Genomic DNA, 23218 nt, shown 5'->3' with positions numbered 1-23218 from the left:
GGTCAAATAATGTAAGAGATCGCGTGAGTTTGGAGTTCCGCGTGATCAATCAGCAGCTTCCCGTTGTTTCTAAAGTGGACAGTGAAGGAGGAAGATTTTTTTCCCCCACTGGCTGTTTGCACATGCAGTACTCAGGAAAGTTAAAGGAGCACGGTCTCGATGGAGGGGATGAAGGGCACAGAGTAGGAGGGAAGCTGATGGTCCTCTCTCATTATCAGCACGGTTTTCCTGCACTGAGGAGGACTTCATGCGGAGGGGGAGGCGCCCAAGCGAGGCGAGCGGCACGACTGCTGCCTGAATTTAACAATTAACCTTGATGAACACTGATTGCTTTCACTTAACAGGCGCAGGTGCGTGTGGTTTGCAAAACGGCGCAGCTGAGCGATTCCACATTTGTGACTGAACACTGACGCATTTTATGCTAAACACAGAAACTACAGGCTGCCACGGATAGATAATAGCAATTGCAGCTGATTTTTTCCCCCTCTTTCCACGGGACAGGATGCAGGTTGCAATAGGAACCCATCCGACACACGTCCTTTTGCAGAATCCGAATTCAGGGGCGCCACTGAACTGATTTGGAGACATATATCGGAATTTGACCGCCTTGTCATTGTCCATTCACCAGTCCCGGGCAGCTGAACGGCATCATCTCAGCATCCGAGACAAGAAGGGGGGAAAACCTTCCGCTTTACTACTCTCCATTTGCGCACTGGACGGCTTGAAATGAGGGTCACATCCCGGTTGTGTTCCGTGTGAAGAGGCAAGCGAGGTGGCAGTTTCTTCGGCTCAAGGACGCAAAAAGTGGCCGCCGGCCGAGGTGCGAAGCATGGAGCAGCACGACACTGACACCGCGACCCCCTCCAAAAAGACAATAATTGCGAAGATATTTAAAGTTCGCAAGAGGAGAGAGATGTTATTCGTGCAGGTCTGCTTTATCTGCAGTGTCCTGTTCGTAGCGTGGAGCATGTCGGCACTACTGACCAAGACAGGTGAGTGTGAAGGGATCCACCGGGGTGTAGAGAACAGAGGACGGAGCAGAGCTGCTCACAGATCTGCAGTGTAATCATGCACCCCGAAGATCTGTCACATGAGCACCATCAGGCTTCAGTAGCAAGGGCATGAGATCAAAATATGTATTTTTTTTCAGACCCTAAATGCGTATTTGTTGCCTTTTATCATTTATTCATTCATTCATTCATACCCGTGTCGTTTCCATGGAAAAAGAATTTGGCATCCGCTGTTACCGACCCATCACACTCCCTAGAAAGTCGGCTTTAAATATAATTGCGGGACATTTGAGGGGGAAAAAAGAGAATCTGTTCAGGCGTATACACGCGTCTGTTTGACAGTATATGCCGCAGTGTGCGCGCCGTGGCATTGGCACGTTTTTGAAATTGAAAGCCAGGCTCATAATTACGGCACACGCGCACTCCATGCATAACGTGCACACTTCAGAAAACATTCCGACCCCAGTATGATCGCTTTTTGCATTTATGCCCTTTGTTCTCAGAAAATCCTCCCACCCTCCTTTTTTTCCCCCTTCTTCTTCTTCTGGTGCCAGATGTATTGTCGATCACACTACATTAGCGCTCAGGATCGCCGTTAACGCTGGCATTATCACGTCTGCCCCTGGGCTTCACACACCATTGCTCACACCGGATCACGAGCATCATTACGCTCCCAGGTTCCACATGGCGATCGAGGGATGCCGATTTTTACGCAGAGGCCACTGATTATGACTTGGAGGGGTGGAGGGTAAGCAGCGGGGATGCGTTATCTTGCCGGATGTTACAATATTCATAGTTAAAGTCTGAAGTGTGGGCTGAAACAAACCATTTAGATGGCTGCTTTTGTGCTACGCAAACACACAGACTCCAAGCTACATGCCCTCCCATTCACACATGTCAAAACTCCGCGCAAACACTGACACGCACAGCATCCCACACAGCCACACACGGTTATATAATCTAACCGCCAACCTTGACATTTTACTGGTGAAGAATATCCGACACACCACTGGGATCATGGGTTAACTAGATGGGAACACACCTTCAGGCCAGTACTGTTCACAAGGAGGGAACATCGAGACTGCATTCAGTGCCAAAGGGGATTTTGTTTTCTTTTTTTTTTTTTTTTTTTTAAATCGCAAAGGAGACTTGGTGCTCCATTCAGGACTTTTCACATGAAAGAAGCGGGATTGCTGTGCTTCTAACGCTGTAAGCCTCAGCGTCAGATCCTGTCGTGAGATCTGTCCATCTGAAACCACTTAGTAATTCCCAGTGCTGAAAGCAGCTGTAAAGTCACCACAGCTCCTGCCTGACTGTGGATCCCTAAAGACATATCAGGGAGTTTTATTAATTACGTTAAAAACAACAAGAGGCTTAAAAGATTATTCTGGAGCGATATCATACAGGCTGGTGCAAATCTCTTATCTCGAAAGACAGGCTCTGGGAGACAAAGTAAGCTCCCTTTGGTCACCAGTGGCTTCCCCTCTTTTCATTTAATCAAGTTTGCCTGACCTACACATTAACTGTCCACATGAAGGCATTTGACAGGAGGCTTCCTCTTGGGTTTCAGCCGTTTTGACAAGCAGCTGCATCCTTGGTGGTGGATAGTGGAATTTCAAGGTGACATGCTTGATGAAAGGGGGGTATGAAAAAGAAATTTCCTTTTAGAACGAGGAGACCCAAAGCTCAGCATAACTAAATCTGTCTAATTCAATAGCTGTGCCCTTTCTCATATTTCAACAATCACAACAGGGACCAGCATGCCTCATGTCACAGGAAAGTCTGTGTGCTTGCCATCCATTTGATTGATGGCAGTATAGGAGTGTGATGAAATGCTGAATGCTCCAGATGGATGGGATTTGATGTACTACTCCTGAGTTACATCTTCATGAAGAGGGGTGGGGCGCAACATGTTGTGGTGTGTGTGTGTGTGTGTGTGTGTGTGTGTGTGTGTGTGTGGAAACCTCACATGGGCGAGTAGAGCAGGTGTTTTGAGAAGCAGGGCTGAGCTCTGATAGGTAGCTGCAGAGGGGCTGATTGTGCTGGATGCGTATGTCTGTGTGTGGGTGTAAATAACCCGGAGACATTTTTGACTAAAGGAATGTGAATAACCATAAGCATTGTGAGCTTGATGGATGGCTGTCCTTGGTCGATCTGCCTGGATAGAGGACATTACCACAGTGCTATTATTGTCTGCGTGCTCAGCTAGAAGTGAAGTTATGATCTTTTTTAATTCAATTGTATCCATTTTGGTTTTGCCTAAAGTAGCTGGATATCCCTAATTTTAGAGAATAATTTTATAAATCTGAGTTCACTTTACAGTACCGATCACAATGAATCTGTATTGACAATACACATGGTTTTCAAAAACCATGAATATCAACGCAGTGATGCACTAATGGCAGTTGTACTGTTTGTATGCTACACTACATTTTAAATTCAATTACAATAAGAAACAAGTTTATAGAAACATTTTTGGCTGATAACCTTATTGCTACTATTTTCTTGAATTTTCTGAACCTATTATAATGATTGTGACATCCTTAATTTACATGTTGTATGTACGTGCACAGAATGACAGATGTGCTTTTTCATATGTTATCCAACATAGTGTGTTTGAGAGGGTTAGCAGACCTGAGACAATCTGATAAATTGATTTTAAAGAAAATAAATCAAGTTTCATGTTGTGCAACTGATTTGGTGGGGCTAATGTTTGGAGACAAAAGAAAGTGGTAGGAAAAGATCATAGTAGGAGTTAAAATGAGTTATTTTTAAGGTTATTGATTTTCCTGGTAGCCATGATAAATGTGGGTAGGGGACTATCATTAAGACACTCATTGTGGACTATTTGTTTAAAAAACCAAAAACAAAAGAGAACTCAAACTGCAGCCTCTTGTATTAGCATTTGATGTTTTGTGGCGGAGTTCATCCACCACAGTCATTTTGTATCAACTGGTTTTTATATCCCCCAACTTCCTCCTTTGCTCCTCTCATTTACTGCTGCAGCCAGGGATGGGTTTTCTTACTTAAATGTTGTCTTTGGTTCATTTGACACTTTATCAGTAGCGGCATGGTTTTTTTTTTTTTTCTCTACACCCACTACTCATTTAGTCAAACTCTACAAACCTAGTGTACAGCGTCCAAGGCCACTACTGATAACTGATAAAAATTTTATATCATATCACAACATCTTGACTGGATTCCTAAATAAGAATCGCTCAAGGCTGGAATGCTTTCTGGGTAATGGCTAACTAATTGATTTCTAGCAGCTCTAATGTAAAATCCTCTTTTAGCCACTCAAGATTCGTTGACCTCTTGACCCTGTAAATGTAAAAATAAACTGGCATCAAACATTAGTTTGGTGTAGTGCCTGAATAATGTGACAAACTTTTATACTGAACTGCAAATGTATTTCTTGACCTGCATGTTATCATCAAAGTGATCAACTTTAAAATTTTGAGAAGGAACAGGTGGAATTGTATTTAAAATGTAAAAATCTAATTTTTTAGCAGCTTGAGCTGTTTAAATAAGTAAAAAATGCTTCCTTATTGATCTCAGACCTACAAAGACAAATGAAGTGATTACTGGCTCATTTGCCTTTCAACCAATTTCTAATCAGCCTCTTGAATTCATGACATTTCCTATTAACAAACTAACAAGGATTAATCGGGGGGTACTGCCAACCTTAAAGAGCTTCAGAATGTCAGAACATGAAGATTTAAACACAGAGAATAAGACAATTAATCAAAACAGGTCAACTGGGAGAAGGCGATGTAGAATAAGCCAGCAATGTTGTGCAAAACAAAAGCTTGCATCCTTAGTTTATCCCACTGCCTCGATGTACTGATAGAATCATGTCTTCACTGTTTTCTTCTTTTCAGATGCTTGGCACTGAGAAAGCATGTTGAACTGCTTGTGCATATGCACATACATGCAGTTATCTTGTTTAGGCTTCCAAGAATCATTGGTCATAAGACTTAATAGTTGTGGTTAAGTGATTCCACACAACTGAAACTGCAAATTGTATTTAAATCTTATGCATACATTTCTAAAGGGTAAAATTCTCCAGGTCTACTGGAGTTTGTGTAAATCTGAAAGTTCAGCCTATTCATTAATACAACATTAAAAAGCAGTTCTTGGCATGAAATGTCCACATGTTTAGTGTCTGCAAACTTCAGACTCTTCATGTTCTACCCTGATATCAAATTAAACCATGTTTATTTTAATGCGAGCATTGCTTGAAAAGAAATCCAGCAATAAGGGGAGAGGCAGAAGGGGAGTGTAACCATGCTGGTTAGTGAGACGGAACGGGTTGGAGCAGTGACTGGAGGGTTTTGGTCTTTTGGATTGGAGAACTGTAGGAAGCAGCTGCAGTTGCTTTGTGTACAGTCTGTTTGTCAAGTGCCTGCTGATCTTCAGGCTGTCTAACTCTACTGGATTGAAAGTGGCAAATAATTCTGTATCACTACATTGGAAATACAATCTAGCCAGGTAGAACTGTTTTACAATGGCAATTGGAAGAGGGTTGTGGTAGGAAAATGTGAAAAGCTAACCTGCACTTGGGTTGAAACTAACTGCTGATGCAGTTCTTGGCTCAGCAGTACTTCAGTGTCCTTTAGCTTTAAAATTTAGGCTAAATGGATGGTGCAAACTAGTTATCATAATACTAGAATTTCAAACTCAATGCTGAAACACTGGAAAAATACTTTATACCATTTCAACACCATGGGGGAAAACAACTATTCTCCCATACTGTTATAAGCCATTAGTTGCCATGCTAATGATAACAGACTGCTAATATGGCTGTCAGGTAACAGTTGGCTAACATTTACTTGGTTTACATTAATATATGCCACCTCATGTTAAAATTTCTAACAGTTTAATACTTGACTTCTTCCTTAAAGTGTGGGTTGCTATTATGAACATTCAGCACTAGCGGCTAATAACTAGCTGAAATGATTAGCTGCTAGTGGTTAGCATTGTCACCACACAGTAAGACCATCTTGGGTTTTAGTCTCCAGGGGCTTTTCTGCCTCTTGCATGGTTCTCCCAATGCTTGCATGGGTTTCCTCCCAGAAATTTGAGACTTGTATATTAGGTTAATTTGTGATTCCAAATTTCCAGTAGGAGTGTGACTGGTTGACTCTTTAAACCATGTGGTAGACCCACCGGTCACCTTGTGCAGTTAAGATGTTTGAGAACCACCTAACGTTGGATAAGAAAATGGACCGGTGGATGAATAGGTTTGATAATCAGATCTGAGTAGTGCACTGTGTAGTCTAATTTGTTTTAATCTAATAAAAAGGCAAATGGAGTAATTATCTGTAAATCTGTTAATCGGTGTTATTTTTAGCACTTTGTGGACTTCTGGTTAAAAGAGTTAGGGGGGCTTAGTACACATGCAGTTTGTTTAAAGCTTAAAACACTATGTTCTCTCCTTTATCTTAAACATTACTTGCTCAGTGTCATAAAGATCAGTAATTAGACTTTGGTCATGGAGATCATGTGAATCTGCTGCTGTACAGACCCTGTCCCAGTCATTGTGTGATCTATTACTCTAAAAGAGTAGGTCTGTTGACAAACGACTGGTATGAATGAATGTAGACATTACTCCTTGTGGTATTTTTAGTAATCTGCTCATAATCGTGTAACAGTAGAACTACTAAATCATCATGTCGTCAGTTACCACTTTCTCACTTCACCATTTTATGAAAGCTGCAATTTTAAAGCACTGCTAAGCTTGTTGTTATGATTTTTACATAATAGATTTGTGACTGCTATTTTTTTTTCTTTCTTTCTTCCCCCTCCTGTTCTCATTAGAGGCTTAAGAGCAGTTTAATGAAAAATTACACTCTTTCCCCCCCCTCCAAAATATAATGGCACAGCTACATTTTGATGCGTTATTCCTCCTGCGGCCGTTGCTGCTGGATAAACATGTCATTTATACATGAATAAAAACTTTTAAGGGATTAAAGAAAAGCAACCTTCTTTCGGGAAATTGCACATAATTCAGAACATGGGTATTTTTGGTCATTGCTCATACTTTGTGTAACAGCAGCCATGTTGGGTTTTGTTGCATTTTTGAAGTAAGTGTGTGTGTGTGTGTATATATATATATATATATATATATATATATATATATATATATATATATATATATATATATATATATATATATATATATATATATATATATATATATATATATATATGGACTTTTAAGGTCTTGATCAAAAGAGGATTTAAATAAAAAGTTGTTATTAGTATTTATTATTACTATTATGTTAATATGTGATAATCAAAGCTGTTTCAATACTGTTTCAGGCCATGGGATGATTGTGGAGGGACATCCCGACCATGAAATCTGGGGGAGACGGCTAATGGCTTCAGTACCAGAAAATGAAACTGAGGAGAAGAACTGTTCAGCGCCAGGTACACCATCTTGGAATTAATGTTTCTCCTTAACAATCCATTGTAATTTTTTTCCTTTTAATATATTGACAGCAATGTTTTCATGATCCTCAGTCAAAGCAGGATGTTCTTTGAGAACAGAATGTCCTGGAAGATTTTGCTTCTCTGGCACAAATGCTAACTAAACTACTTGATGACATGGATGAACATTTAGCAGATGAGGAGCCTTATAGTTTCCTCAGAGATAAACGCAACTACATCTGAATCATAATGTTACGCCAGATCTGCTGGATGTGTAAATGGCCAACTGTTGGATCTCATGTTGCAATTATGAACAGTGAATTTATCACCTAATAACAAGATAACACTTTTTTCTTTTGCCAGTTATATTGTTTGGCTTCATTTATGAACACAGTGAGATCTTGACAAGCGAGTCTTTATTCAAACGGTGGAACTGCAAATTAATTCTGTTGAACTAAACATTTACATCCTTGAGGCTGATAGTTCTGTTGCAGCTCAGAAGATGTAGTAAATGGGCTTTACAGCACCTAATATATCAATAGATTAGCATGAAGACATCTGGGAGTTGTGGTATTTCTCAGCTGATTTTCTGCTTTTAATTCACATCTCTGCTGGGTTTGTATTCGGATGCGGTTTAGATCACTTGCACAGTAATAAGCAACAAAAGGGCTATTAACAGCGTCGGGTATTGATTAGCTTACATCATCCTAGGTGTACTTAAAGGAAGCAGCACTCTCTTTAGATACACTGGAGTATATGCTGACTCTCTGCTGAGATCTGCATTGTGCTGCAAAAAGAGATTTACTGTTTTTTACCACAAAGTTATTGATTTTTAAACGGTACATAAACAGTGATGGCAATGTCACGAAATGGTGCATTTGTTTATTTATTTCCATGTCATTTGAATTGCCTCAGTCCTGACTAGTTTGCTCTTCCCAAACACTGACTCACATGAGCGCTCTGTGATTCTGAATGAGTCAGTGGGAAGAGGGGAGCCATCAAAGACTGCCAGGGTTGCACAGGTTTGGTCCATTTTGGCCATTTGTTGCATATATACACTTACGGAGCTGTGATTAACTGGCTGGGCAGGATTTGGGGACTAGCTGTGCTTTCCGTTACTAAACTCTCAAATGTCTGGAAATGCAGTGGTTGTGGTTGGATTTTAAAGCCTTAAAAGTAATTGCTTTGCTACATACTGGCTTTTGTCTTTGTTTTGTGTATTTGTTGCACAGAAGTTGTGACACTAGGGCATAGACAATTTGGAAGTAATTTCAAGTGTGATGTATGCTCTTTACTCTACTGCATCACAAGTGATCCAGTCAGAGCTAACAGGCTATTACTTCATTACCGGTCACAGCAGGCAGATCCCTCAGAGATTATCCAAATCATTAGTGTTGCAACCTGCAATTTTTAGATGTAAACAAACGTTTTTGCACCAGTCACAATACCAGACAGTTCGCTGTGGTTAAAAGTGCTAAATAATGTTGGAAGCCTTTCTTTTGCCTTTTTGTTTTTCCAATGACTTCCACACTGGAGGCACCTGACTGGATTTGACATTCCACACATTTCTCATCGGCTGGAGTCCTCCCTATTTTCCCACCAGTGTTCTGCCTCGTTAGAGTAAGCTGATCATATGACTCTTTGTTCTTGAGTCTTTGTCTCATGAATAATCCTGTCATAGCTGCTAAACTTCAGACCACCCTGGCTGACAGGTTGCTCCAATGTTGTGGGCAGTGTGGTCCTAACTGTAGCACGGACAGACTTTACACAAAGCTGAGCATTTGGTGCACTCTGGCATCAAATTTCAGAAGGTTCTTAGGCTGCAAGCTCATCCCGAGCAGTTCAACCCTGTTCCACATGAGTCAAGATGCTCTGTGGTGCCCATGCAACCTTGCACTATGACATTTGTATGGATGACTGCAAGCTCGGAGGTGGTGACAAACTCCATTAATTTCTTCCTACTAAACTCTCCATTTATAGACAGTGTTTCGTGTCCTGATGAGTATCAAGACTCTTGGGATTCCTTTGTAACTCATTCCAGCTTGATGCATATAATTTGTCTTGATCAGAACATAAGCTTTTTGTAAGCAAGCTCAAATGTCTGTCAGTGTAGCTCTAACCCACACTTGAAGTCTTGTCTCACTGATTACAGTCCAGGTTTCCTCCCTTATGACTCCAATTAGGTTTTGTTGAGTTTCACATTCATTATCCAATTTTCACTGTAACTAGTGTGATAATTATTTAATGTTGACATGAACTCTCAAACTTTAAGAGAAACCTGCGCTCGTATAGATGATTCTAAAAGGGTCACCCACTTTTCACTATGCATGCTATATATACTATCTAGTATACATTCAGTACAAACATGGCTAAAAAATGGAGAAATACAAGCAAATGGGGTAATTTTTTTTTTTTTTGGGGGGGGGGGGGGGGGGATTGACAACAGTTAACTTGGATCAGTCCACATTACTCCATCACAAGCGTCTTACCTGACAATCTCAGGTTTTTAACGCCTTAATAGGATTTGTGCAAAATTTCAGGTCAGTAATGTTAATTTAATTAAACACAAACATTGTAACATCTCATACTGCAATTCTTTCCCCCCCTCCATATCCAAGCTTTAAAATCTGTGCAACCATTCAGGGTGCCTTTTTCATGTTAAAGGCTAAAGCAAATATAAATCCCCTACCATTAAAATTGTGGTTTCGACAGGTATGTACCTTTAAAAATGGCTTGATAATGGAATTTAAAATGGCCTCTTCAAATAACGAATGCTGGGGGGGAAAAAAAAAGTCCTATTTTGTAATTTGACTAAAATTGAATAACCCTTTTGTTTTGTTGCACTTGTCAGGTTGAGTTTCCATAGTGCCTTCTTAGTGAGGAATCTCTCTTAAATAATAGCCTTATACCAGTCTCCCAATAAGGGAAGCATGTGTTTGTGTCAGATCTTTGCATTTCTGCCTATTCCTCGCAGATGTGTTTTCCAGGGCTGCTCCTCCAGCAGTGGACCAGTGCTTGTACTGGAGCCAGGACTAGTACTTTTATTATTTCTAGAGGCTTCTGCTTTATGCTGATATTGTGGAACAGATGATACTCTGTTCACTTAAATGTCTGTTGGTGGGCTGCTTGGATTACTCTCTCTCTCTGCCATTTTTGGTCTTTGCCTTTTCCTCATTAATTCTGTGATCACTGTGCTTCACAGGGTGCTAATGCTGTTTTTGATTGTCCCAAGTGCTGCTAAGGCAGCACAAGTGCTTGTTTTATTAGGCGTTCAGTAATAACTCCAGGCAAATACAAGGTGCTGTCCAAACTGCTTTCTGGGTCCATTCTTGATTAGAAAGCATCCTTCCAAGCCACAAAGAACCAAATGACTCAGTTTCTGAAACAACATGTGAATAATCTTCCAGCTATCACATGCAGATCTTGAGTATTTCCTGTAGCTGTCCCATGACAAATGAAACAAATGCGCTCCTATTTCTCACCCACATATGAAGAAATTAATGACTGGTTTATTTCAGGATTTAAATGTTTTATGAGCTCTTTCAGGCTGTTATAAGAAACGTGATCAGTAATGCGTTGCCTGAAAAATGGCTTACGGTTGACTTGGTGGTGGGAGAAAAAGAATTGGGTTATACACTCATCTGTATCCCGTTTCCGAGTGCTTATGCCAACTTTAGAGTGCACAAAATGGGAGAGGGAGCAGAAAAGCATAGCTAATGTTCTCTAGGAGTAATAATTTGGCTTTAATAAACATGCTACTAATGCCCTTTATTGAGAACTCCCTCTTGAGTGGCGTGATTGTCCTGGTTGAAGCAGATGGCAGCACAAAAGTGGAAGTGAACAACAAAGAAAAAGGTTCAAAATGGGTTGGATTATAGTTATTTTAGATATGGTACTAATCTGCTCACAGACACTGGCCGCACATGTTTCACGCTAGGGATGAAAAGCAGGGGTTGGTGAGGGGGAGCTGTGACTGAATCTATATTGCTAAGAAGTAGCAGCGTCACCGTGTAAAAGCTGCAGCCTTCCCTTTTAGTGTAAATGTTTGCTAGTGAGAAGAATCTGAGTTCTCCTGCTGGCACAACAATTTAGAGGCAGGAAATTTGGCGGGAGCATGATGGGTGAAGCTGCCAGTGAGTAAAGGCCCGTCCATGTTGGATTGCTGGTTCGTCAACTCCTGGGAAACACCAGAAGGAGGCTTTTTAAAAGGGAATTACACAAGTGGGGATTATGCCACTGTGCATAATGGAAACTGACCTCACTTTGGTTCTCGTTTGCCAGCAAATAACGCAACGCAGAGGAGAGGCACGAGCACCTGCACAGAGCAGTCTTTAGTACCGTGCAATTCAAACACATCTGACCTCCCCCTCCAACTAAATGCATTTTCCCAACTAAATGCATGTGTTCTATATCGGTGTCCCCTTTAAGTTGTCAAAGCAGGACTCTGTGAATCTGCTGCACCAACAATTTGATTATTAAAGGCTCGGGGCAATTCATGTTTAAAGCAGAAGTGTAATAGGTATGCGAGTATGCTCATGCGGGTGAAAATTGCATGTGTCAAGCTCTCACACAAACGAGAGTGAGAGTGCTTCAACATGTGGTGGTTCAGCCTGAGAAGATACTAACCTAACAAGGATAATCGGGGCATGTGTGTTCTGGACAAACAAGCAGCTTCAATTTTGATAACTTATTGTTGCTGTGTGACCTGGAGATTTCTCCCATAGGTCGTCCCCGTGATGTTGTTGTCATGTTTACAGGACTGAGCTGTCAGCTGAGTCATGTCTGCTGGAGCAAGCTAATTATCTAATGGGTTAATAATGGCCCAGAGAAATCACTCTCCTCTGAAGAGTCTCTTGACTTCTGCGCTCTCGTGTCAGTTGTAGTCAGCTAATGACCTGGCTGGTCCGTGGGTCAGTACGCGAGCAGTGACAGGTCTCACCAGGCACTCTGCCAAAACATTTTGCACGCGTCAGATTTTAATTCGGTTGTATCGCATTTAATAGCCTTTTGTTTTTCAGAAGTAGGGCTATTGATAGGATTATAAAACAGACCTTTGCAGGGCTCCTTGTCAGTCTTGCATCTGTAATAGGGTGTTTTTGTGTCCAGAAGTGTTGGGTGAAAACTGGCCTGCTCTCTGCACTATCCTGTCAATCATCTCTCTGGGACAACAGAAGGCACCCAATACTGAGCTGTGTTATGTAACAGCACCATGATATCTGGAATATTACCAGATTATGGAATAGTAATTGCAGAAATGCATGAGTTTCTACCACATTCTGGCTTTAGTGCATCAAAAAAACTGAGATTCTATGAAGGGGAGGTTTGCTATATTGCACGTCTTGAAACTGTAGACTGTGAATAAACCATAGTCTTGGATTTATCTGGTTCACAATGCAACCAAGGTTAAACTTGTTTGAATAAAAGCAGGGCTGTACTGAAATTTTGAGGGTCGAGAGGAGGGCTGAACATTATGTTTAGAGATGCGCTGACCTGCTCATGTGCAAATACACCGATGCCACTTTAGGGCAACATAATGTTAACCTCATTAGTTGTACACTGAGTGAGCAGTTTGGTAATGTATGTTAGGCTAGGCAAAGATGACAAATGTGATGCAGCCAGCCGTCTATGCTCTGTGCAGGAGTGAAAAATGGTTCCTTAAACCAACATCAGCTTTGCAGCAAACACTGGGGAATTGAGAGAAAATGTACAGCGATGATCCATTCTGCGTTTATATTTAAAAAAAGAAAAAGGAAAAAAAGACAACAGCACTTACGAAGGAGATTGCTCTCGAAGGCTAGCAGTTCTCAGAGCACTGGAATCAAAGTATGAATTTCCTTGCTGTCAGCCACATTAGACCCCATACCAACACAGCAGCATCAATTTTTTTTTTTTAAATTTTTTTTAAGAAGGCATATGAGCAGCTTGTTGAAGAGCATTTCAGTCCTCAGCTGATGTTTAGACCAGCAGTGCTTGCCCAGTGTCTCACGTGGGACCACATGCAGAGCTGTTTGGAGGTTTGCATGCTGCTATGCCTCATCAGGTCTGTTTGATGGCTTCAGATGTGGTGCATTTCCAAAAAACAAACAAACAAAAAACTCTTCATGCTGTGCTGCAGGATGGTGCTAAAGACATGACTGAGAGAACTGGTGATGCTGGGTTCAGTTGTCTGCTGCAGGTTGCTGACGACCTCCAGCTGCTTGAGTATTTTCTTCAACAATGTGAAGTCAGCTGGGTCTATATTAGATATACAATGTGAACATAAAATTTTGTTACAGTCAGAAAGCAGCAGACTGCTGAGTGCCTTGTTTGACACAAGGCAATCAGTACTTATATTGTTTATGAGCAACTAATCACAAATCAACCTACATTTTCCATAGAATAACATTTATATATCTGCAGCTAAAAATGGCCAAATTTCTGGAAGATGATAACCTTGTGACTACATTCATTTAAAAAAAAAAAAGATAAGTTACCCTGGCCCAAAGCACAGAACTGATTTTTTTTTGTTGTTGTTTTTTTTGTTGTTTTTTTTTTTTTTTTGGTTGCTTTAAATGGATTAAGTGAAGTAAATCAAGAATAATTAAAATAGTTAAACGGTGAAGCTGTAAGCTGCAAACATCGACTGATTCTTTGATTAAAGTCATAAAATTTGATCTGGAGGTAAACATTCTATATTTGCGGTACACTTTAGTAATCCATCACCCCAAGCTGCTTCCTCATTTTCTGTATACATGTATTTAAAAACAAACAAAAAACCCCACTTTCTTTAGCTGTGGTACATATTTATCATTCTATTTTTGGACCTCATTTGAGAAGGATCACTAAAGCAGTGTGTGCATTGTCCCACTCTTGTATGGACATCCTGTTCTGGCCTTATATGGGAACTGGCTACGGAAGCATGTTTGCATCCTGTTTGACCTCTGCTGTGAGGAGATGCAGACGAACCCTGCAGACACTGTCTGCTCATATGTTTACAGGGACTGAGAGGTGACCCCTGCCTACCTGTCATCTCTGCGGTCACTGTGCCAGCACCCTTTTAGACACCTCCATTTTTATTTTTAATTTTTGTAAACGCTCTCCGTGCCAGAGCTGATTTCATATTTAGGACACAGTGTCACCAAATAACTACTTAATTATTGACTGTTTCAACTGAACATGGAAGGACTGGGAAATTCACACCTTTCCATGCTTTTCAGAAGCTTAATGGATAACCTTCAACAGCTAGAATGATGTTTGTAGCCATAAGGCATAAGTTTGTTTTCAATCACCTCTAAGGCACAGCTGACAAATCCTGTAATTGATTGCACCTTTACTCGAGGCAGCCAGTTTTCCGGTGCACTTCATATGCCATATAAAGCTGTCAGAAATGAAATGAGCTAAAGCTTCCTGACATAGTCAATGCCACTGTTGGATTTCAATGCCACCTTAGGCTTTTCATTATACATCATGTTAGTCTATATTACACTCTAGGTTAATCAGTTTTTTATTATCATATATACTAATCTAATCGGGTGCATTTATCCAAATTTCAAAATCTACAAATCGAGGTTTGATTAATTTGAAAGTAATTTATTTGGGCCATGCCTCTTTTTTTTTTTTCATTTTGCAACTAAAGGGAGCTATTGTACGACACACCGATGCATAATGAACCAACATTACCAGTCATGTGATGTAATTAAATGAAAAGAAGGAAGCACGCAGTTGATTAAGAGGTCTTGGACTGCATCCTGCACAGCATTTGATTTTCCCTGTGCACGGTTTCAAATGCTAACTCAGTCACATGTGCACACAATAAAATATCATTGCAAAAAGATGTCTGTGAGATTGGGACAGATGCATTGACAAGTCTCAGGTGAGCACTGTTCCACTTCACGACTCCATATGTGACAGGGGCCCGAATTTTGTCCTTATTTTCTGCTCTACACGGCATTGTTCTGCAGGCTTGGATTGTAGTGTTTTATTTTAACAATACCTGTTTATTTGGATTACTGAAGGATAGAGCAATGATTACTGCACTGCAGTAACCCAATCAGGTGTTTTCCCCAATTCTAGGGATGTAGGGATGGTCTGTAAGTTGAAGCACCACTTTTATGCAGATTGACTGAATTTCACAGCAAAAAAATTCAAAGGATCCAAATGATGGCCTCCATGTTCTCATACACTCCCTAGTTTCACTGGTGTTCACTTGCACAGTGAAATGTATCAACTGTTACAAAATAATCGCTTCAAAAATTTTGTACATTTACTTTAATTTTGGCCTATATCACACTACTTTCCAATTCCTTTTTTTTTTTTTTTTTTTTTTTTTTTTTTTTTTTTTTCCTCTTAAATCCCTGGACTCTACTGGAGTAGCTTAGCTTGATTCACAGTTCAAGATTTCCCATTCTTTCCTCTTAATGAGCCTTTAGCCCAGCCCTCTTCTGACTGGCTGTCCCTCACAAACAAAATGTGCTCACAGCACTGGCAGAGAACCATGAATGGGGCAAAACCCTGTTTTCAACAGCATTGATGTCCCTTAAATAACACTTAATGTCTGTTAAGTTCCTTCTCAAGATCAATTTCGGTGGCTTTGTCATACAGTGCCGCTGTCAGTCTCACCTGTACTGTGCTAATTACTGAATTAAGTATTTAGCTTGCTAATGTATTCAACTTAATAGGATAAAAATATGTAAATATTACCCTTGCTCTACATCAATGTGTTAGCATCTACTCCAAGCACTGCTCCAACTCAGTCTAGCCTCCCACCTGCAGTATACAGAGTTTAGGGAATGCTCTAGTTTTGTAAGTATTACACTTGGAATACAGCAGGCTTGTTGCAAGCTGAGATGTGAACCTGCAGCTCAGGTCCAGCAGGGATGGGTCGGACAGAGGCCGTTCCCCCCCACAGATGCTGTTCTTGTCAGGGAGATGGCTAGCTTCTGTTTTCAGCCAGGTGCACCGTGGAGTGGCCGTGCTCCCCTATCTGAGCCTTATGCTCGTATCGTGATCACACTGTGGGCCAGCTGGAGTTCTGGATGATGAATGACGAGTCCTCAGCATGGGAGTGTTTTCTGCCTGCTTGCTTTAATTCTGTATGACTTCAGCCTCTTATCATAGCCCGAGCTTTTCACATCATAAGAGGACGTGATGATTGAGACCACCCCCCTTGAGTAGGTATGAAATAATTGGTTCCTTAGTGATGTGATATTGAAGGTGTTTTGAACTATTCCTGTGCCTGAACTATTCCTTTGCCTGAGCTATTCCTGTTCCTTAAAGCTGTTCTGGGATGCTGGTGATCAGAAACTATTTCATTTGCACAAAGTCTTGAAAGCTGCCCAGTTTTAAACATGGAAGACACATTTCGATATTAGGTAGCCAAGGGGAAAGGGAAGGAAGAAAAAGAATAACGTGGTCGTAGTGTAGTGTGAGCCATCTTGAAGATGGGACAGTGATGTGTACTTCGCAGTCAAGCTGCTGATGTGTGGTGATTGTGACATTTCTTCTTTTCTCAGCAATACACGAGTTCCCCGACGACTTTTTCACCAACGATGAACGGAAGAGTGGAGCCATTCTGCTGCACATTGCGGCGGTAAGACTACTTTTTTAAAAGAATCTGCACCTGCATGACAAGTCTCCAGTCGGTGACTCATTTGGTTGTAGGAAGATTTGGAGGCTTTTCACATAGCCGACTACTGTTTTCAGCTTTCTAAGCCTGAAAGTTAAGAGGGAGATTATGGTGGCTTGTTTGATTTGCCAGATTTTAAACTGATCAGAGGTGCTTTTCTTTAGCTCAAGTGCATGTTATTTAAAATAAGTATGCACCCATTTCTCTGCAAATATCTTTAAATTCAAACTCAGAAATAGTTTAATATATATATATATATATATATATATATATATATATATATATATATATATATATATATATATATATATATATATATATATATATATATATATATATATATATATATATATATATATATATATATATATATATATACACACACACACATACACACTCAGAACAAAGGGGATAAGGGAATAACATGATAAACTTTTTTTTTAAAGTGTAAAACACGTCACATTTTTGCTCTACTATAATGTCAAATCAGTGCTATGTTCTTTTAAATGTATTTTTCCAGTGTCGCTTTACTATTTGTACAGTTGGTGGAAGCAGAAAAATAACAAATACTTAAACTGCAAACAATGGTTGCAAAAACTGATGATAATCCAAAATGTGACATAGAAGGACACTTTAGTCAAATATAACATTTTTTTTTTTTTAAAGTTAAACAGTGAAAGATCTGAACAATCCTTGCAGTTGGATTATCTTGCAAAAGTTGCAAAGTACCCTTGAATTGTGTCCAATTGTAATAAGATTGTTTCCTGTTAGGGTTTATAATTTGGTAAACAATCTAAAAGGCAATTTACATTAATAGGTCAGCCTTTTAATATGTCAAACTGTCTTTTGAATGTGTCGAATGCACACAGTAAGATTCTGGAGCAGTCATTTCATTTTATGGTTCTGTATGTCATAAAAGTGTCCCTGCTCAGGAGTGTGCATGGAAAGCTTCATAAATATGCCAGTGCTGTATTTTTGGTCCAAGCTTTAACATTGGCATCATTCGTAAGAATGCATGTGCGTTTTAATGTATTTTATTTATTATTCCATATTAAAAAGTTTTGCCTTCAGTGAGTCATGATGTCTCTGACTTTGCATAAAGACAGTTTAAGAGTTGCTTGTTATTATGCACTTGTGAATGCACACACCCAGGACTGGAGTCTGTGAAGTGAAATTTAAAATTTGGGTCACAGGAATTCTGAAGTGGGTTTTTTATTTATTTATTTTTTTACATTTAATAAGAGGACTATGCTCTGATTAGGGTGTCTTTTGAACTTTTTTTTTTTTTTTTTTTTTTTGTATTTGGATTTAAAGAAATAATGATGGAGGGCTGCTTTGAAACTGGGTTTCCTGCTTAAGCTTTCCTTAGTACAAAGAATTGGGATATTTTAGATATGGAGAGCAGCTCATACTGTCTTATTGCTTCTGTCATTATCACTGCTGGATTTCTCAATGTCTGAGCATATTTGATTAAAAGTGATATTTCAAAACTGATTTGAGTTGCAGTCAAGACAATACACTCATAACCTCTTTAATTTTCCTGAGCTTCAATTTACACATTTAAATTTAACTAATAATGTCTATTCTGACTTTACTGCTGAGAAGTAAATGTGTGGAGAGTCTGCTCACACTGCAGTCCTGCACTGCCCCCTGTGGATAGCATAGAGCAGAGCACGCCTGTCAGAGCTGCCAGGCCCTGATGATGTCACACATGATCTATAATTTATACATTGTCCAGCCGCCTGTTAGGAATGGTGGTGGGGAATATTTATATTTTTTTTCCTAAAACTGATTTGATATTAAAATTTAAAGCGGTTTCCCCTTCAGCTGTTTTTTAGCAACTGGTGCTTTATTAACTTAGCTAATTTCTGCAGATTTAAGGATATATCCATTAAGCCCATGCACACTTTATTTACTATATCCTTGCCCCTTGTCACATAAAAATTCTACAAATGTAACTTTTTTCCCCCCCCATCTCCAGGCTCTTTACATGTTTCTGGCGCTTGCTATAACATGTGATGAATACTTTGTGACATCACTGGAGAAGATCTGTGAGGTACGTGGTGGTTGTCATCCTCTCTTCCCAAGTTACACTTTTACGGTGTATGTAAAACCAATCATCTTTGCTTAATTCCTGCAGAAACTAGATCTAAGTGAAGATGTCGCAGGAGCCACCTTCATGGCAGCTGGCAGTTCTGCACCAGAGCTTTTTGCATCTGTCATCGGTACTCATGCATACATACAAGCAGTATGTGCACCCACTCAGACGTTCCCAGATGGTCTGTGTCACCACTAATTCTGACTGGCTGCCTCCTTGTGTGCAGGTGTCTTCATCACCCACGGTGATGTGGGGGTGGGGACCATCGTTGGCTCAGCGGTCTTCAACATCCTATGCATCATTGGTGTCTGCGGGATCTTTGCTGGACAGGTGTGTGCGAGAGAGAGGAGTGACTTACTGCTGTGACTGTATCGTTCTGTTTATTTATAGACTGCAGAGCATCACATGTGTCGCATTTGAGGGGAAATGAAGCAATCTGCTTCAGTTTTCTTAGAACTGGTTTTAGTGAAAGTGGAGAACTAAACTGCAGGTGTAATCAGAAAGTGTTCTGCAAATATGTTAACTGTAACTCAAGAGATACTTTCTGTGAATTCTTAGGTGGTGATGCTGACCTGGTGGGCTGTTTTCAGGGATTCCTTCTATTACATCCTGTCTGTTGTGGCTCTGATTGCAGTAAGTTATTACATGTGTTTATTAATGAGTACTTGCCATGACTGTGCTGTAATCAAAAAATAATTTCTTTTTATTTTTCAGTTCATCTATGATGAGAAGATAGTTTGGTAAGCTGTGCATTTAACCATATTTATAGTGAGGTTGTTTAAAGTTTTCCAACTTTTCAGTTCTTTTCAGTTAGGACAGCTTTGCTTGATTCAGTTTGCAACAATCCTTTGCTGTTATACATTGGTGGTTGGTGTAGACAAAGGATGTCAAACATGAGGCCCAGGGGCCGGAATCGTCCCACTCCAGTCCGGCCTACTGGTAAATGTGAAGGAGAGCGTACAGTTTGGACTTTTAATTGTATTTTCATAGATTTTCCTGTTGTCTTACTCATGAAAACCTCGCCCACAGTCTTTCATATTACACCTTTTTTTTTTTTTTTTTGTGAATTAAGAAAAAATTTCTGCTTCATACTGTCTTATTGCTGTTATTGCATTCACCCCCCCCATAATTTTACACATTTATTTCTTACGATTAAAGTCATCAAAATAGAGCAGCATGTCTTTATCATGTTGAAATTGCATTTCTATTCCTTATTTTGAAATATCGCTGGGATTCAATGTGCATCTAAACTTGATGGGATTTTTACTGGTCTAGGGATCAAAGTGCGCTGTATGTGTGATGCTGTAAAATGAGTTTGACGTCCCTGGTGTAGCTCCTCAGTACACCCATTATTTGCTTTTCTTTAAGACATCTTTCTTTTGATTAGCTTCCCCTCATAGGGCAGGTTTGAAAAGCAAGTGGGAGGGGCCGCTGTATTACAGTCATGTAATACCTCGAAGCTTTATAAGCTAAAACGTATAGCCTACTGAATTCCTATTTAACTTCTTATATACAAGTCGAGCCATTTTAATTTTATTCCTCATCCTGTCTCTCCATCAGGTGGGAGAGTTTGGTGCTGGTGCTCATGTATGCAGGATACATCCTCGTCATGAAGTGAGTCTTGCAAATTCTTCTTACAGCTGCTTTTGTTGAATCAGGCTGGAATCATGATAACACATTCTGCTTCACGCTCTTATGCACTAACAACCTGCATAACCAACCGTGCGTGCACAAATGAGCAGCGGATTTCCAGCTACTCGTATTGTCTGACTAGTGTTACAAGCTCATTCAACACGGGAGCTTTGTGGAGGAAAACTTGCTCAAATTACAATTAACAGTGTTAATGTGTCTAAATTTTAGCTTTATTTATAGGATGCTGTCTTGAGAAAAGGAAAGGAATCATAGGCATTTCAGATTTTGGAGTTCATTGCACTCAGTTTTTGTCTTTCCAGACCAAAGTGAATAATGCCAACCAGGTTGTCCTCTGCTGCTTTCTCTGTCGAGCTGGTAATCTGTGTTACACTCAGCAGCAGTCTGCTCTCTCGCTGCCATAAGAGTTTAATCTCTCCCCCCCTCTGCAGTGGCTAAGAGCACAGGCTTAACCAGATCACTCCTTTTCTTTCTCATTTGGAGGAAAGAAGTGCTTACTCTAGGATATGCTGTCATGTTATTCCAGTTGAAATGGAATAAAGTGGGTTTTATATAGCACAGTCTGTGCACTGAGGTGACCTTGTAGTGCACGGCTGTGATTTTTCACAAGCAAGCTGCACACATGCTGCTAAATGACAGCATGGAGAAGTTAGGTGCATAAAATGTAAGAATAATAAATCACTATAAATACTTTAACATTTATAAGGATTTGTTAAATTAGATGTAATTAGTCATTTGTCCTTGAAAGCTAAGATTATGTTTAAAAGTTATTCAGTAGTTATGCACTATGGTATATTACACATATCAAGTATGTGCATGAGCTTGTAATTATATGCACAAAGCCTCTTTTTACCTGTTGAATGTTTGAGAAAATGTCTTGCCCCGAACATGTCGTGTTTAACTAGAAGGGCTTTTTATTGATGTCCTCAGGTAGTCTTTTATTCCCATTCTGTCCTCAGAGTTCATTTGAGAGGGAAAAAGGCAACACAGAAAACACAATTTAAAAATTGAAAAACAAAAATGATACCCTTGGATCTTCTCTTGCAAACTGCAGCCTATAATCACAAACAATTTTAATTTTTAATGTTTCCAAAGGTGCCGAGGGGCTAGAGTAGCTCTTGTAATGCTGCCAGTGTAACCTCTACGCAAATTATGTTCAAAGGCAGCGGTGTTGTTTTTTGATCCATTTTTATGTAATGGCACTCAAATGGTCCTGCTGAGAGTCTGAGGCTGAAAAGCTTGTTAATGCCTTCTGGGGATATTTTCTTTCTCTCTTACGCCAATGCAGAGCAGCTCATTATGTATAATGTAATGTGCTGATATTTATTAGAAAGTGAGCCACCTGAGTTGTAAATTGTATAGGAGAAATAAGAGGATTATTCGGGCTAATTAATACGTGCTATATTTCAAACAAATTGGTGCCTTTCATCTTTTTTTTTTTTTTTTTTTTTTTTTTTTTCTAAATGACATCAGAAACAGCAGTATGCGACATTACGTGATGGCAGAGCTTCAGTTCATCCTTTGTCATTTTTTTTTTTTTTTTTTTTTTTTTTTTTAATAAATAGGACAGGGGGAATGAATGAGAGAGAGAGGGGGAAAGAAAGAAAACCAAAGGGGAGAAGAGACGGTGAGAAGGGGGGGGAAGAGAGAGAAAAAAAAAAAAAACTCCTGGGTCACCTGTATGGAGAAAAAACAAACAAACAAACAAACAAAAACAAACAGAGGAGACAGCAAACAACAAAGAGCAACATAATAATAGAGAAAACAAAGCACCATCACAATAAACTAGCTAGTCATAGATATCAGTATTTACTAAGTAATAAACGATATTGTGCAGCACGCAAGATAGACAGCGCACAGTGTGCTTTGAGGCAGCAGCCAAGAAAGCTTTAGTCCGCGTCTGTGAATACCCATGTGTGCATACCTGTGTGGATCAGCATGCTTGCATTCCAAAGGTTTCTCCATGTAATGATCTGCTAGGGAGTGTGGGGGGGCCACAGCCCCGTCCTCCAGGGTGTGAAGCGGGTATGGAGGAGATCAAAACTCCAGACATCCAGAGGCCCCTTTCATCTAAAGCTGATAAACCCATTTGCAGATCAATCTTGTGACTTTTTTTTCTCTCCTGCACTATCTTTGATTCATGTATTATGTTTAATCTTTTTACTAGATTCAACTCCAGCATGCAGAAGTTTTTCATGGGAAAGTCAAACAAAAATGTGGCAAATGGCAACGCGGCAGCCAGCAGTGAGATGGAGGACGGTAATACTAGTTATGGCTATGTTTGGGATGACGACCCGTCATCGCCTTTACTTCCAGGTAAGGTTAATCAGACAGGCTGCATACCCATGACTAGTCTCTGCTAAATGAGAGACTGTATGTTGAAAAGGCAACAACGTGGTTAATCCTATGGAAGACTGTGGGTAT

General features: G+C 40.0%; 1 protein-coding gene across 3 annotated transcripts in view; it reads left to right on the top strand.

Moving 5' to 3' along the window:
• The first annotated feature begins 261 nt into the window (after positions 1-261).
• Positions 262-23218, top strand: part of slc24a4b (solute carrier family 24 member 4b) — a 34689-nt gene continuing 11732 nt past the window's right edge. For 2 of the 3 annotated variants that reach the window (XM_085382764.1, XM_085382763.1), the window contains exons 1-10: positions 262-992; positions 7335-7442; positions 16934-17010; positions 19028-19102; positions 19187-19271; positions 19371-19474; positions 19703-19777; positions 19859-19884; positions 20705-20758; positions 22962-23110. In XM_085382764.1, coding sequence (XP_085238890.1) covers positions 830-992; positions 7335-7442; positions 16934-17010; positions 19028-19102; positions 19187-19271; positions 19371-19474; positions 19703-19777; positions 19859-19884; positions 20705-20758; positions 22962-23110 — 916 coding nt within the window. In that variant the 5' untranslated portion in view covers positions 262-829. The remainder of the gene's footprint in view (positions 993-7334; positions 7443-16933; positions 17011-19027; positions 19103-19186; positions 19272-19370; positions 19475-19702; positions 19778-19858; positions 19885-20704; positions 20759-22961; positions 23111-23218) is intronic. The other variant, XM_085382765.1, reaches the window with a different exon arrangement.

Source organism: Rhamphochromis longiceps, linkage group LG15 (assembly GCF_057381845.1).
Source record: "Rhamphochromis longiceps isolate RC_006_pf linkage group LG15, R_longiceps_female_GT1.1, whole genome shotgun sequence".
Lineage (NCBI taxonomy): Eukaryota > Metazoa > Chordata > Actinopteri > Cichliformes > Cichlidae > Rhamphochromis > Rhamphochromis longiceps.
This window is presented reverse-complemented; position numbering and strand designations above follow the sequence as displayed.